The sequence below is a fragment of the Orcinus orca genome, chromosome 14, assembly GCF_937001465.1.
Source record: "Orcinus orca chromosome 14, mOrcOrc1.1, whole genome shotgun sequence".
In the NCBI taxonomy this organism is placed as follows: domain Eukaryota; kingdom Metazoa; phylum Chordata; class Mammalia; order Artiodactyla; family Delphinidae; genus Orcinus; species Orcinus orca.
Genome location: NC_064572.1, coordinates 18,618,949 through 18,636,347, shown reverse-complemented (window position 1 = coordinate 18,636,347; position 17,399 = coordinate 18,618,949). Strand labels below are relative to the sequence as shown.

The following is a 17,399-nucleotide window of genomic DNA, read 5'->3' as shown; positions in this document are numbered from 1 at the left end:
TTTCCTTAACGGAACATTATCTTTTCAGGCAAGAGCTCTCTCTTTGCACGGGGAAGCCTGCTCACTCCCAAGGCTGCGGGCAGGAAGCTCCGAGGCGCTGTGTGCCTACCAGCGGGGCAGGCCTCTGCTGACTTCCTGGCATTGTTAGGGTGCTGGCTGCTTGCCGCAGGAGCCTGCAGAAGGGGATTTCTCAGAATGGAATGTTCTTCCAGGGATGTGTGGGTATTTACATCAAAGAAATGTAAAGTGAGCACAGAGCCAGTCTGGAGGGAGCTCATTTCATTTTTAAGAGCAGCCCATCTGCATTTAGTAAAGTTTTCATTTTTATTGTTCTTAAAAAAAAAAAAACCCTATATAAACACTGTGCCATTATGAGAAATAGAAAGAAAATATCATCTTTTAAACCTACTACCCAAGCACAGCAGTTTGTTCATCCTGTTCCAAACTTTGTTTATGTATTCTTATTTATTGTAATAATAATAAAAATTGATGACAACATTTATGGACTTTTTTCTGTCATTTTCAGTTATGTCATTTAGTCTCCATTAAAATCCATGAGATAGGTCATTATTACCTCCAATTTTACAGTTGAGAAAACTGAGGCATGGAGTGGTTGTCCAAGTTCAAACTACTAGTAACTGGTGGGTCTGGAACCCTGGCAACTCTAGACATTTCTTTCTTGACCACTATATTATTGCTTTATATTTTGCGTATAGCCAAGTCCATACATTAGAATTAATTTATCTTCAATTATAATAAAGACTATTAAGTCTGAAATTCAAATGTTGATTTTAAGAGTACTGATAGAAAAAGTAAAACATTGAAACTTTTAACATTTAAGTGAATTAACCATATTAAATCTAGCATCTTTATTCCCCCCTTATTCTACTTATATTGTATAAAATAGGGTTGTGCATAAAATATATACTGTATATTATATGTGTATACATACATTCATAATTACTCTAAAAACATCATGATGACAGGGACAGTGTCTGGCTTGTTCATAGCTATGGAATAGTGACAACCATGTGGCATCATTTGTTCAATTAATAATTATACCAGTTAATCTGTTTTGCATTTTTTTTCCCCTGATACACTCTGGAACTTTTTCCTCAAAATTCCCAGTTCAACATGATGTTAATAGATAACATTGAACAAAAAACTGGTCTTCATTGAGTTTGGGAAATGTTGGTTGAAAAACAAAATACTGCCTAATATGCATTGTGAAGTTATAATATACATCCTTTCAAAAACTTATTTCTGATCATGTAACTCTCTTTTTTTCTTTTCTTTTCTTAGACCATCTGGGAGACTAGAATTCCACTGAGGACACTTTGGGAAACACTGATCTACAACTTACTTCTAGAACTCCAGGACTGTAGGTTTTCTGCTTCTCTTTTTAAACTCATCTTGAACTACTATTTAGTCAATTAGTGTCTCCAAAATAACCGGATGTTGTATGATTATTCACCAGTATTTTCCTATTCCAAGTTGAATAATACAAAATATCAGAACAAAACAAAGCCCCAGACACTATAAACTTTAAACCTGATTTAAAATGAAAACAAACAATGTTAGAAGAATTGGTTAAAAATAAGAATTAAAATGGTTGAGTTTTTTACATGCTGCGAAAAACAAGTATGTTTTTTTTCTGGGACATTTTTGTGTTTGTTTTAACCATAATCAACTATATCAAAAAATGGTTTCATTGAATGAGAATACTACCTAAAAGCTAATTTTAGTCCATACTATTCATGGAGCCGCTGAAAATCCTTATTTCTTATCCGTGGACATTATTGAATACCTGCACTTATTTTATACAGTTGTTATTTCACGTTATTTTTGAAGGGCCCACATTACTTCATACACTTGTCCAAGTCCTGTTTCAAAGTTGAGAGCATTATATTTTTCCATTCCAAATAGATCACTAGGAATACTTAAATGAGAAAAGTATGATCTTTCTCTGCATTAGAACATTTGGAATCAGCACCATAGACAATGAGTAAAAGAGGTTTCTGAAAACTGGCAACCTTTGAATTTTTAGAGCCAAGAATGCTGAATATAAACTTACCTTTTTTGGTCTCAATAAAACAGAAAGAATAAACCTCGTTTTGTGATTTTTAAATAATGTGTACACATACATAGTGTACATAGAAGAGGCCACGTCTGACACTCCTGAACATAACTCGTATGAGGCGGTAGGTGGCTTAGGAATGTATTCACACTATATATTAAATCATTCAAGGGCTGAATACTTCTAAAGTTATTTCAGTCCATAGAGTTCAAATCTGAGACCATATAGACATACCTCATTTTATTGTGCTTCCCTTTATTGCTCTTTGCAGACACTGCGTTTTTTTGTTTTGTTTTGTTTTGTATTTTTGCGGTACGCGGGTCTCTTACTGTTGTGGCCTCTCCTGTTGCGGAGCACAGGCTCCGGACGCGCAGGCTCAGCGGCCATGGCTCACGGGCCCAGCCGCTCCGCGGCATGTGGGATCTTCCCGGAGCGGGGCACGAACCCGTGTCCCCTGCATCGGCAGGCGGACTCTCAACCACTGCGCCACCAGGGAAGCCCAGACACTGCGTTTTTTTAACAAATTGAAGGTTTGTGGCAACCCTGTGTCAAGTAAGTCTTTTGGCACCATTTTTCCAACAGTATTTGTTCATCTTGTGACTCTGTCACATTTTGATAGTTCTCGCAATATATCAAACTTTTTCATTATTATTATATTTGTTATGGTGATCCGTGATTAGTGCTCTTTGATGTTACTATTGTAATTGTTTTGGGGCACCACGAATTGCGCCCATAGAAGATGATGAACTTAATTGATAAATGTTCTGTGTGTTCTGACTGCTCCACCAATTGGCCATTCCCTGTCTCTCTCCCTTTCCTTGGGCCTCCCTATTCCCTGAGACACAACAGCATTGAAATTAGTCCAGCTAATAGCTCTACAATTGCCTCCAAGTGTTCAAGTGAAAGGAAGAATTGCACATCTCTCACTAGCATCAAAAGCTAGAAATGATTAAACTTAGTGAGGAGGACATGTGAAAACTATAGGCCTGTTGTGCCAAACAGCCAAGCTGTGAATTCAAAGGCGATGTTCCTGTAGGAAATTAAACACAGCATCCATTCTTCAGCCCATGAATCGAGGAGTACTTTAGACTTTCAAGCCTTGCTGTCTAAGAAATAGATCTTGTAAGGCTGTAGCTGCCCTAGGTTGTGATTCCTCTGATGGATCTGGGCGAAGTAAATTGAAAACCTTCTGGAAAGGATTCACCATTCTAGATGCCATTAAGAACATTGGTGATTCATGGGAAGAGGTCAAAATACCAACATTAACAGCAGGTTGGATGAAGTTGATTCCAACCTTCACGGATGACTTTGAGGGGTTCAAGACTTCAGGTGATGAGTCAGTAACTGAAAATATGGTGGAAATAGCAAGGGAACTAGAATTAGAAGTGAGCCTGAAGATGTGACTGAACTGCTGCAATCTCATGATAAACCTTTAACGAAAGAGTTGCTTCTTATGGTTAATAAAGACAGTGGTTTCTTGAGATGTAATCTACTCCTGGTGAAGATGCTGTGAAGATTATTGAAATTGCAGCAAAAGATTTAGAATACTACACACACTTGGTTGAGAAAACAGTGGCAGGGTTTGAGAGGACGGACTCCAATTTGAAGTTCTGTTGTGGGGAAAATGCTATCAAACAGCATTGCATGCTCATTCGTGAATGGAAGCTTAAATTGACGTGGCAGACTTCCTTGTCTTATTTTAAGAAATGACCACAGCGTCCCACCCTTCAGCAACCACCACCCTGACCAGTCAGCAGCCATCAACATCGGGGCAAGACCCTCCCCCCGCCAGCCAAAAGATTACAACCTGCTAAAAGCTCAGGTGATGGTTAGCATTTTTTAGGAATGAAGTATTTTTAAATTAAGATATGTACATTGTTTTTTTCAGACATAATACTATTGCACACTTAGTAGACTACAGTATAGTGTAAACATAACTTTTTTTTTTTTTTGGTGGTACATGGGTCTGTCACTGTTGTGGCCTCTCCCGTTGCGGAGCACAGGCTCCGGACGCGCAGGCTCAGCGGCCATGGCTTACGGGCCCAGCCACTCCGCGGCATGTGGGATCTTCCCGGACCGGGGCACGAACCCGTGTCCCCTGCATCGGCAGGCAGACTGTCAACCACTGCGCCACCAGGGAAGCCCCTAAACATAACTTTTATACATACTGGGAAACCGAAAAATTCGTGTGACGAGCTTTATTGCAACATTTGCTTTATTGTGGTGGTCTGGAAGCAAACCTGTGATATTTCCAGGGAATTCCTGTGTTAGGCTTTTATTCAGCTACTTTTAAAAATCTTTAGAGAGAGGAAAGGAAAATTGCAAAGGACCTTAAGGAAACCTGTTGGTCTTTGAAAACTCATTTTGATTTTTCAGAGTATAACTTTGAAAGTTAAAGATATGACTCTGTTACAAATATAGGGGCATGTCAGAGATCTGTTAACTTTAATGAGGGGATCCATAAGAGGGGATCTATGAGATGATGATTAATGAGGGGATCTATAAGATGATGATGCTCTTGGTTCCAAGAACGTTTTGAGGATCTGAACATTTGCAGGCATTTAGAAAGAATGTTAGGTTAGATGCAAGATTGGTTAAAGCTGCACAACGCAATAAAACCATCAATGCTGAGGTTATCTTTTCCTCTGGACAGATTGGACAAAATGTACCATGTTAACACGTAACTCCACCGTGTCAGGAATCGAACTTAAGAGTGAATAGCATGTCAAACACAAGTCCATTTTTTTTTTTAAGAGAATTAAGCAGTCCTTGGGTGGACCTGTGAAAAATGTCTCGTGACACTGAAAGGTCTCGCTCTTTCCCCTTAGTACCAAGTTTTGAGTAATTTTTCTGATAACCTGAAAATGAAATTTTGAAATTTTTTGCTATCGTTTAACTCACCGTCTGATATAATTTTGACCAAAAACCATCTCAGCTGCTTCTGGGAGTGGAGAAATTAAAAGAAGGGAATGGGGAATCTTCTTAATTCGAAATTCAAAATAAGCATCTTTCCCAGGTGACTGTTCACTCCATATCAAGGTCAATGGCCAGGAGAAATTAACGATGGAAAGAGTTCAGGACAAACATCTCCAGGGTAACGAAGCAAGTAGGGGCTAACAGCCTTCCCCTCCCCCAGCAAGGCTGCCTTTATTTAAAGGCGGTAGCGTGGGTGCATTTGCTCTCTCATCTTTTGTAAAGGTGGTTGGGAGTGGAGCTCGGGCGGGCTGCTCTTGCAGAGGAAACCCCATCTCGCTCACGGTCCCCCCACCCAGTCACCAGCTAATGCCTGGAACAAATTCTTCACCCGCCCTGCGTGGGCTCATTCACAGCTCTGCAGTCCGGGGCTGGGCGCTTCCTCTTCGGGACTGAAATAACAGAGTGCAGACAGATCTGGTGTGATGCAGCTAGCCCTCTTTCAGAGGCTTTTCTTTTTCCTGGGCAATAAACACACACCCACACATCCACACCCCCAAAACAGCAGCTATGTTTCCCTCCCCCTTCTCGTTCCCTTCCAGCTTTTTCTGAACGGTTTCTGAATCTCTGCGAGCCTCCATCCCTAGAGGGAGGTAGCTCTGTAAAACTGGTAGGAGACGTCTGGAAGAAAGCAAGTCGCCCGCGGATTTCAGCACCTAGGCAGAAACAGTCAGGCTTTCCCGGGGGTGGCGGGTACCGGGAGGCCCGGATTAAACTCGGCACCCGGCTGGCGAGATTGGGGTCGTGCGGTCACGCTCCAGGTGCTTCTCGAGGGGGTCCCGGGGTTCCGGGGTCTCGGCCCCGCCGCCGCGCCCCGCCCAGCTCTGTCCCCGCAGCCTCGCGGGCTGCCGGGCTTTGTGGTTCGCCCGTGCGGCCGGGCCCCTGCTGGGGGTGTCGTTACGAGCATGTGCAGACAGCAGCCCAAGGTAGAGCGAGTGTGCCGGGGAGCCCTGAGACTTGCCTTGCAATGCCATGTTTGTGTATGTGCTCTAACTCCCGGAGAGCAATCAGGGAGACGGCTCCCCGGCCGGACTTGGCTGATGTTTTCTTGTTTCTGTTTCAGCCTTCAGGATAATTCCTTCAGCAGCACCGCTGTAACAGAGTAAGTGCTTTTTGTCACTAAAATAAGATTTGCATGCCTTTCTCAGGAAGCAACTATCGGGAAGGTATCCTCTACCGTTTCCACCCGCTCTGGGTACTAGATGCATTGTCTCCTGTAATCTGGGGTTGTGAAGACCGCGAGATGTGGGGACTGATGGGGCCCAGAAATCTTTACAGGTTGAAATCAGTCTTTTAGCAACTACGGGAGAGTGATTAAAACAAACTGATGGCCTGCGGGAGCTCAGTGCTCCAAAATACGTGTCCTTGGAGTTCAGATTTTTTAAAAAAATAAATCTCTCTGACATGTCAGTAGGAAAGCTTTGTTGTATTTTGCCAACGCTGGTGTCTGTTTTCATGGAGCATGCTGTGTACATTTACGGCAAATAGGAGATGGATGTGAAATGAGTTGGATTCCAGCATGTGATAAATAGGCTAAACTTAGTCTCACCCTCTGCTGTGTACAGACTTTTAAGACACAGTAGAGTAAACTTTTCTTGCATGCCCTTTGTCAATTTTGTCTTCTGCCCTCAGAGATCTGGCTATAGGAGGAATGCGTTATCTAGTCTCATGGTTAAAGCTTTCGATTGGGACGACTAACACCGTTCAAACATGGAATGAAGGAGTGAATATTTTACTCAAGGCCAGCATGCATGGTATTTTTTTATTAGATATTTATAGTTTGTGGTTTTAATTCTTGTCATCCCTTCCTTAATATGTTTTTCTAATACTATGTTATATGTATATGTTAAAAATTAACAGGTAGTATATTATGCTAATACTATATGTAACTGATATATAATTTACATATATCCATATATGTATGAAATGTCTATACTTTATTTAGTAGTCTTTCTCTAGGCTAACTAATTATGTTTACTTCTGGGACCTTACGATAGAAGTCACTCTAAACATTTTTTCAGGAAAAAGGGGGTATAAGGTTGTATACTCAACTACATTTAAAAACGCTGCATCAAAAAAAGTTTGATACAGAAGTCCCGGTAACTTGGGAGTTATTTGCTAAAGTTCCCTAAAAGGCAAATAAATTATGTGAGTTTCAAGTCACTGTCACGATGACTGGGTGATGAGGGCTGCAGGGCTTCCCGGGCCCTCTTGTTTTTCACATTCCTTTGTTTCTCTGTTTGGATATGCTGCTCGCTCAGTGTTGAGCTTTGGGCTCACTTAAGTTTAGTTACTTTTTTAAAAAAAAAAGGCCCAGGGTTGATTTTAGAAGATCCAATGTAGAATACTCATTGGGACCTGCTGTGTCCCCTTAATGAGATTGCTTGGTAATGGTGCTACAGCTTTGCTTTTCTAAAAGCCTAAGAGTGGGGAGAGATGCAGGCCAAAGCATGCAGGCCAAAGATGAGGCTGTGACTCCCTGGTTCAGGTGCACAGGTATTGCTTTCCTCCTTGTGCTGTGCTTACAGCACCAGATGCTTTCTGGGCCTGAGTCTCAGGACCCCTGTGTGGCTGAATCCCCAGAGTCAGCCATAGGCATCGCAGCTTCAAAATGGAGTCACTTAATTCTAGATTTCACATGGACAGTTTTTTAAAAAATGGCTTTATAGTTAAATGCTGGGGAAAGTCTGGTACCTTGTCTTTGGACACTCCCCAAGGAGTTCTGATTGCATAAGGTCCTGTTGTTGTTTTCACAGAAGTGACAGTGATTTATTTTAAAAGGCACTGAGTGACAATGGGAATGCCATCTGGCTAATCTAAAAACCTGAGGAGAACATTTGAAGCATACCAAATCTTCATAGGTGTAACAGTACAGACGAGGGTCATTTAAAGCTAGTCATCCTCTAATATAGTATTTTCTCCTCCCCTCAGTAATATGAACCGTTTTCCGTGGTTCTCTGGGCATGACCCTAAAGTCAGCAGGACCAGGATGCACTACACTGAGACAAAGAAGTAGCATGTAATCAGTAAATGTTCACGTCTGGTCTCGGCATGCACAGAGGAGGCGCTTGCCTCTCTTACATGTTTTAGATACGAGAAAACGTCCCCTTTCTCCTATCCCCACCTCACTCCTACTTCCTCCTACCCACATGTACTTATCTTTTTTAGTGCCTGAAATTCTACCTAGAGATGATTTTGTTTTTGGATGAAGAACTCTGGTGGTGACCCTTATTAAAATGGAAATTAAAAAGTCTGTGCCCCTGGGAGGTGGATTCAAATTGTCATTAATACTTTAATATAAATTATGTTAGCAGCTAGTCTAACCTAAGAGGGTTCTGCTTTGCCAGCTGGGGGTCTTATAAGAGTCAAGGTGAAGGGGAATTGGGAGGGACTCAGGGATGTATTTTATGCTTTTCTCAGTTTCTCCCATGCCTGGCCCTGTCTGTGCAGCTCTGGACCAGTTCAATTTCTTTTGCTACCCAAATTCTTCTGAGATCAGAATGGCCTTGGCCTTGGCCTTCTCTTCTGTATCTGCAGCGCCCTTTCATCTGTTATTTTTCCATGGTCATTTCCTCTGTTGCCCTGGCTAACCTGTTATTTGAAATGAAGCCTGACCAGCAATGAATTCTGCAACAAATTAGTTATCATGCAAAGCAGTAATTCTCAAAACCAACTGAACATCAGTATCAACTGGGGAAGGGAATGGGGGCTTGTGAAAATCCAGCTTCCCAGGCTTTATTCCCAAGTGGGAACCTAGAAGTGGGTGATTATGTTGGAGTCAGCCCACTTGCTGGTCTGGGTTTTTAAACCTTTAGGTCAGTGTGGAACTGTTCAGAAGCATACTAGTTATGTGGGGAGAGGGCAGAAAAACTCGCATTCCTGGGCTCCACCCCCAGAGAGTTGATCTAGTGGGGCTGCGGGTGGGGATGAGGCTGGAACTTGCTATTTTTTTTTCCATTTTTTAAATTAATTTATTTTTAAAAATTGAAGTACAGTTGATTTACAGTGTTGTGTTAATTTCTGCTGTACAGCAAAGTGATTCAATTATATATATATATACACACACACACACACACACACACACACATTCTTTTTTATATTCTTTTCCATTATGGTTTATCCCAGGATATTGCATATAGTGGAACCTGTATTTTAATCAGACACACTTTGAGAAATCCCACAGGATTGCAGGCTATACCCCTGCACCTTTGCCTTCAAGGGACATGGTACTGCAGGGAATAGAAGTCCCCTTCCGGGTACAACTACATTTTATCTACTCACCAGACTGAGATCTCTCTTCTTATTTACCTCAAGACAAAAAAGAGAACCTCTCATGGGTACTTCTTACTCCACCATTATCCTAAGAAACAAGTCTTTCTCTTGTGAACCCCTGGGAACGTAGACTGAAGAGACTCTTCAGTGGGCTTAGTGTGGTGGAGCAGAAGTGACACAGGCATCACTGCTTTACGCCTCGGAATCCTGGGAAATTCCTCAGCCCCTGTGTGAAGGTAATTCCTACCTCACACCATTGTCAGGCTTAATTGAGATCATATGAAAGAGAAGGTGAACTATAAAGTACCATCTAACTTTTTCTTGTTTGTGGTTGATAGAAGAAGCAAAAGTCCAAATAGAAGAGTTACGACCCTGAGTATTTCACAAAGAAATGATGGCAAGGACAAATTATCCATGTATTGTCTGGGCAACAACAAATTAAGAACTCTGGGAACTTAGAATCTAGTTGATGAGAACCTCAAAGGAAGTCAGTTAATAGAGGTGTCTTCACATTTTTTACTGTGAACAACAATAAACACATTTTATGTCGCAGTCCAGCACAAATGTATAGATACGGTTTATTTAAACAAGTTTCGTGAAATAACACTTAACCCTCACTATACTGACATTTTCTATTCTGTTTCTCTACCAATAGTAACAACAAAATGCTGGTAGCTGCTCTCTAATTTCAGGACCTCCTAATAGGTCACAATTTATAGTTTGAAAAAGTTTGTACTAGAAGATGCCTGGTTTTGATAATTTACAAAGAACATCATTAAAGCGTTGGTCTTTAAATTCTTTTATTCGAATAACATGTAGGAAGAGAATCTCATGCCCAAGACCGGTTGGACACTTGATCTGAGTTGATTTTTTTTCCAGGAGTAGGAATATTTGGATATGGGTTCCCAGTGTGGAATCCAGTTTTATAATTGGGCCAGTATTGTGCATTTGTGGGGGGCTCCTGGGCGAGGAATCAGTAGAACAATCAGAAAGATGTTCATTGAGTAGAGCTTGATGGTCTTCATCAAAGCAAATGGAAATTGAACTAAAAGAGCTTGCATATGTGTGCCACGGAAGCCATAAGGAGATCTGTTTCATCGCTATGTCTGCAGTCTAGGAATTGTGTTTTCTTGAGTGATGACTGGAGTTGCTCAGTAGTCCTTAAAATCGGATCAGCTAATTAGGTCTGGCTTCAGATTTCAGAAAGCATCTGCAACTTTGTATGTTCTGGTGCCGATTTCTTATTTTTAACTGATTGTACTTTGGGAAGAAAAATTAATAAATCAAATGAGGGGGAGAAAAAATAGTTCTTGCCAAATTCCCAAACAATAGGTATTGTTGAGCTCTAAGGTTGAAACTCTGTTTGAACCCTAGTTCTTTGAAAGCAACAATTCTAGATTTCTGTTCTTCATTGGCTTTTCTACTTAGCTAGGTTGTTTTTATTGGGAAACATTTTTATTCATTATACAGCTCCGACGATCTATTATAGTAAATGCCTCTAATGGAGGAGAACAAGACAACGTTTAGGAATTTAATTGTTGTTTTCCATGAGATGGACAAAGTGGGTTATTGAGAGTCAAAAAAAAAAAAAATGGGAAAGCAAGGAAATTGAGTTCATTTTGTTAAGGAGAGCATTTTGTTAAGTCGATGCATTTTTTTTCCCCAGCTGCCAGCAGGTAAAGAGGGTTAGAGTCTGTTAGGTTAGAGCCTTTGTTTAATTCATTACAAAACCATAATTTAAAAGGGATAGTAAGGGAAGAGGACTGAAGCTTTCATCAATTTGTTTTGTGGGTAAATTATACACCACTGCTGGTAAGGGATATTTTAAATTTCTAAAAGATTTCATGTAGTATAAATACTGTATTATGGTTATATCTATGTATGTAGATATTTATTTATTTATGTCTACTCATTACATTGGGACTCTGTCAGAGCAGGGTCTAGGTCTTTCTCAACTTTCTGTCCTTTAGCAGTAGTGCTACTCAAAGTGTTGTTCACAAATTGTAACTTGTCTGAGACAAGAACAGTACAGAAATAGGGAGTATGCCTTTAATAACTTTTATAGGAATTTGATATTCCTGCGACCTTTTTACCAAATTATCTCTCCACAGTGGATTGGAAATAGAAAACCAACTGGTCAATCGTGAATCCCAAAAAGTTTGAGAAGCACAGCTCCAATGCCTAAGGCAGTACTTGGAAGGCAACGAGTGCTCAATAAATGCTTGTTCAATTATTCCAGGGAACAGACTTGCTGAGGGGCCTGAGTTAATGATTTGATTCAAGTATTTATTGAGTGTCTACTCTGGGGTAACATTGTAGGCACTGTGGCAGTGTATCTAGAAAAAGAAATGATGGTTATTTCTTTTCATGGAATTAACAGCTAATTTAAAAGATCTCAGAGGTACAAAGGAATTACATAACAGTGCTAGGCAAGATCTAGTTGGTTACTAAAACCTCAGAATGAAGAGTAAACCATTCTGTACTAAGGTTAAAATGGGAACATGGCACGTGGGTGAACGTGGCGAGGAAAGTTCACAGAGCTTGTGAGGCTGGAGCAGTGAAGGCTGAGTAGGAGTTGAAGATGGAAAAAAGCATTCCAGGCTGGAGTGGTGTGGGGTGAGGTGGAGTGGGAAGGGCTGAGAATAGGAACGAAGGCTCCCTCATACACTAGAGTGAGAGAATGGTCCTCCTCCAGAGGCACTTAGGCAGCGTGGAACACTGGAGAGTTTTGAATATGGAAGAGCCAAGAATTTTTCACAAGGTTATTTCAGAAATTTTGTGAAAAGGAAGGATGTCAAGAAAGTCTGGAGGCCAATGGAGTGAGCCAAAGGGCAGCTGGTGTGGTTTGGGACTGCCTTGAGGCAGAAGAAATGCCAAGAGGCATGTAGCGGAGTCTCTTTTGAGCCGACAGCAATCCACCAGTGCTGGTGTCAGATGTTCCCTCAAGTGCTGTGAACACTTAGGTTCTTGCTAAGATCTTGTTTGCTTAGGTGATGCGGAGTAGTGGACGAAAAAGGAGTGTTACCTCTGGTTCTAAGCGTTCAAGCTCACATGATATGACAACATTGGTATCATTACCTGGTAGACGTTGGGGAATTGACGCTGGCTTGAGTGAGAGTGGTAAAGATTGTTCCATTTTTTAGTTTCCTGTGCTAATCGTCAGATAATTTTAGACTGTTGCTGCTTCTGCTGCAGCAGACAGTTGGATCTGATGTGGTTTTATCTCCTCTCTCCAGGTGTGACGAAGACACGGTCTCTCTGCATGAAGATCAGACTGACTGCTCTAGTCTCAGGTAGGACTCACCATTACTTGGTTCTTAATTATGAAGGACAGAAACCATCTGGGTCTGGTATCTTAAGTCTCTTCTTTGAATTCTAATACTTTGTTCTCATGTTCTGTTTCTTCTAATAGATTATCAGCTGTTGAAGGAAGTTTTGTCTTGTCCACTTTGTATACCCCCCTTAGCACTCAGGACGGTACCTTTTCTATGGAGAATGCTCAGTAAATGCCTATTGAATTCAACATTGATTAGCACATCTGTTCCCATCATAGACCTTAAGGAAGAGCTTCTAGATTTATTCACCAAACGTGGCATTGAGTGTCTGGACCTTGGTCATCACCGGGTTCATGATATGATGGCAGAACCTTCACGTTAACCATTTCTTCTACATTTGCTTCACTCAAGCACTTTCACATGCATTTTATTATTTAATCTAAACAACTGAAAGGAAGCTGATGTTTCCCTCCTCATCCTAGATGGAGAAACTGAGGCTCAGAGGGATTATAGCTCATCCAAGATAACACAGCCGCTATGAGGCAGCATTTGGACACTGGTCTGTGTGACACTTGTTGGATAACAGACATTTGTTGAAGGCCTTTGTTTCATACATTTTTGTGTGCCAGAAACCAGTGGAGATACGGGATGGAGAAATTCAAACCAATCCCTGCTCCCAGGAATTCAGTTCACTGGAGGAGATAGGCCAGAATATAGATGATGATGCTACAGTGCATTAAGTGCTGTTTTACTAGCGGGAAACAGAGGATTCACTTAGAATGACCAAATAGCCCAGTGAGGTTTCTGGGATGGATTCCTGAAGAAAACTCCACATGTCACATGACTTTTTTTGGTGGAATATAAGGCCGAAAAACCAAGCAGAGGGAGCAACTTACTGGTAAGCCAACAGAGGGCAGAGAAAATAATTCAACTTGAAGGTATAGCAAGCAGTTCAGGATGGCAGGAACCCTGAGAGCTGAGGATGCCAGGAGTGGTAAGAAATAAAGTTCCAGAGATAAACAAAGACCTGATTACAAAGGGTTTATATACCCTGCTAAGGAGTTTGGAATTTATCCTGGAGGTATTGGGAAGACTAAACATAACCTTCCGTTTTTTCTTTGCAAATAACCACTCGCCCAAGGCCCCAAGTGAGAGTAGCCCCCATTTATTGGATTGCGGTCTTGAGCCAACTTTCTTTGGTAGGCATTTCACAGAGACCGTACTGCCTCTGTCACGTAGAGATGCCGGCATCTTCTGGATGAGGGTCACAGAGGTGAGGTGGTGTGGCTCCGGCTGCATTTCTAACAAGTAGGAGGATATTTTGGACTCTTGCTCTTTTCAGAACACCGTGCTTGTTCTCAGTTATGACTGATTCCAGTAAGCGGTGACATAAATTATGTTACCTATATTCTGTTTTGGGGATTCTGAGGAACCAGTAACAGGTTGGAAATGTATTTCTAAAGATGACTTTTCTATTTAGGTTTTATATTTGTGTAATGAGAGAAAGATGCTTTTTGCCCCGTTTTTCAAGTCAAGGATGACATTTATAGCTTTTGGGCACCTTGAAAATATGATATGTAAAACAAAATTCAGGTATTATTTTAGGAAGGAGTCTATCAAAAGCGTCGTTTTAGATTTGAAAAGTCATTTTTATTCTTGAGTGTGCTAGAATCCTCCTCGAATGAGGCACACTTAGGTTATGGTAGAGGTCGCTGTTGCTTCTGATCCGTTGCTCACCCAGGAGCATAGGGTGTGTGGATGAGTAGTATTTGTCACTAGTGAGAGACGTGCATTTCAAATGAACTAGTGTAGTTCCAACTCATGGTGTGATATTGGTTTCCAAACCCATTAGTGACATACAAATTTTTTTTAATTACAGATCTTAAGGGAAAATATTAACCAGTGTCACTGACATTGTTTTGTTGTTTGTTTGTTTGTGTTTTCAGTTACTATCATGAAGAATTATTTCACCCGTTGGGTTTTCCTTTACCAGATACTAAGTTTGTCCTGAGGCTTAAGTTTAACTCTTTCACATCATTTTATTTCCACATCTTGTCCAACGACATGCACCCCGGCCATGCTCCAGACATCCTGGCCCAATGTTTTCTTTGCTCTTATCCCAGAGACTAACTGGAGCTCATCTTCCTGATATCAGCTTAGTGAGTTTAATCTTCTGTTTGTAAAAAGGCATCCTGAGCAGTCGACATAGAAATCTTTCTTTTGCTGTTCTTGTCTCTTGGCTTTATGTATCCTTGAGCCATGAGGAATTGCTTGCTAGCTGACCTTGCCAAAATCTCTTTTATGGGTACTGCTGGTCAGGTCACAGGAGGGAAAAACACCACCTGGAGGAAGTGGCCAGTCCTACAGAATTGCATGATCTAGTAGTGAATGATTGCTAATGAGTTAAGGACAATCATATTGATCGTATAAAGGGAATGCTCCATCTGGCTATGGTAGTTGCTGGATTCTTAGCAAAATAAGAGAATAAAATGCATCTAGATTTAAGAGGGACAAATGACTTCAAATAAGAGTGTTACTATGTCACTGTTTTTGAGGCAATTGAAGGGGCAGGGCGATGCTGTGCTGAATTTGATTGATGCGTGAAAATGAACACTGCCCTCCCAGCGCTGAGTGTGTGGAGGTAACGCCAGCCAGGTCAGTCTTCTCCAGCCGTTCACACCCTCAGGACCCAGATACTGGGATCTTTGGCTTTGCGTTGAGAGGGTTGTTCAGATAGATGGCTTGGCTGGGTAAAACTTGGCTCTTGTCTTAATTCTATTGAGGTAGTATGTATTCTATTAAAATAGACCCCAGTTAGACTTTTAAATGCGTCTGCAAGTTGTAAGGAGCTGGTTAGAGACTGGCCAGTGAGGAGGAAGCATCATGCCTTGAACCAAGGACACATGCATGAGAGACTGGGGACCCACCTGACCACTCCAGGTCTGGGTGAATTAGCCCTTTATTTAATCTCTGGGGTTTAGAGTGTTAATCTATAATGTAGGAATGACAGTAGCTAACTGGAATATCTCACATTATTATTGGTGAGAGAAAAACATGACATATGTGAAACTATCTTGAAGTGAAAAATGAAAAACAAGTATGATAGTATGTGCAAAGCTACAACTACAGAAAGTATGTATCCACTAGCAAAGATGGGAAGGGAATGTGGTGTGATCTAAAAAGTGACATTCAGTTCTTCTGAAGCAGCCTACACTAAAAAGTTTGCTAGGTACCGTGTAAATGAGCAGCAGTGAGTGTCACCAGCCTCTCTTTCCCAGGGCGGATTATTAGACTTTTTTTGTTTTTGTTTTCAATTTGAAAGCAGTCACTGTTTATTAACTGACCAGATTACAAAAATAATCATGGTAGATACCTTAGTTCATCCTTCTAATAAGCCTGTTGATCTGGTCTTCCCTGTTGCCAGCATGTCCACCTTCTACAAAATGGGTGCTTTCTAAATTGGGTCTTTCCTGTTCTAGAGATGAAGACGATAAAGAAAATTATCCCGATGCCGGGGCTCCGCTAGAGGAGCCCGTGCCGTCCCGCGAGCCGCCGCAGCATGTAGAGCAGCCCGCGAGGCTGGACGTGCTGCGACCCAGCATGGGCAACTTCAAGTCCCGGAAGCCCAAGTCCATCTTCAAGGCCGAGAACGGGAGGAGCCACGGAGAAAGTCAGGTAGCGGGCCCCACCTCCTCAGACCTTGGCCAAGACGGGTGCTCCTCTGGCGAGAGCACCATTCCGGTGACGGTGATGGTCATGGTCTGAGCACGTTATTTTGCAGGCAGAGATTAGCGTGACTTGTCATCGCGCACCTGCGACCTGGGACGCGTGCGTGCGCCCCTCCCGTGGGTTAATAGAGGAGTGCGCTGGGCAGGCTGCTCGTTTAGCGCCCCTTCAAACTGATACTCTTAAATGCCGGACTTTGACATTGATTTAGGGGAGCTGCTGCGTCCTTTGTGGGGGAGGGTGGAGGAGGATTTCCAATGAGCTTCACTTATCTAGGGTGTGTAACTCTGGCCCCAAACTTGGAGCCTCTTCTCAGCAAATCAGAAGTCCCAGGGTTATACAGAGCCATTCTTCTTAGCTTTCAGTTTAGTGGCTTTGGAAAAACACTCAAGCGTGTATGTGCATGATTGTACGTGTGTGTAGAATCTGGTTCTTTGAGGTAGATAAGTATTTAAGTGTATGAATGAAGCATCTTTCCAACTTGATTCAAGTAATACATTTTATACACAATTATTTATTTTACTTTTCTAGTCGTAGAGGGATGTATCAAAGAATGTGATTTTTAAAACTCTTAAATACCCCTCAAATAATTTATGGTGCTTTTAAAAGAGATGAAACGAATGTAATCCATTTTAATCTTACTAGGAGGTTAATGGTCCCAGCATTAAGATACTTGTAATGCACCTAACACAGTTTTGGGGACATAGGTGCTTCATTAATGTGACCTTTGCTTTTTTGTTAACACCTAACTGTTAACTTTAAAAATAATGTGGGAGGCTCTCAGTGTAATACGTTAATTATCTAATAACTTGAAGTCCAGTCCAACTTTGCAAATGGGCACCAGGTGATCTTCCTGCTAAAACAACTTGGGCTGGGCAGTTTATTTGACCTTGTAATTTTCTTATTTGCCTTGTGTTTTTTATCTCATTTCTTTTTTGGCATTGTGACCTCTTATTTAGTCAGTTAATTTTGCAGTGAGATGAAATGCCGTGAGCATTTATGAAGTTCTGTTGTAATTTTCTGAAACTGAGTTGAATTGTAGAGAGAGGTTAAGTGTGAAATATCATTTGAGTTAT

The 17,399-nt window shown here is 41.5% G+C and overlaps 1 protein-coding gene across 14 annotated transcripts in view; it reads left to right on the top strand.

Annotated features, from left to right (window-relative positions):
- Nucleotides 1-17,399, top strand: part of FAM13C (family with sequence similarity 13 member C) — a 155,423-nt gene that overhangs the window by 13,543 nt on the left and 124,481 nt on the right. For 3 of the 14 annotated variants that reach the window (XR_007471154.1, XM_004279967.3, XM_004279965.3), the window contains exons 1-3: nt 5,984-6,152; nt 12,559-12,615; nt 16,077-16,272. Coding sequence is in view for 13 of the 14 variants with exons in the window: in XM_004279967.3 (XP_004280015.2) it covers nt 6,091-6,152; nt 12,559-12,615; nt 16,077-16,272 (315 nt within the window). In the remaining variant the exon portion in view is untranslated. The other 11 variants (XM_033406008.2, XM_033406009.2, XM_049696638.1 and 8 more) reach the window with 11 other exon arrangements.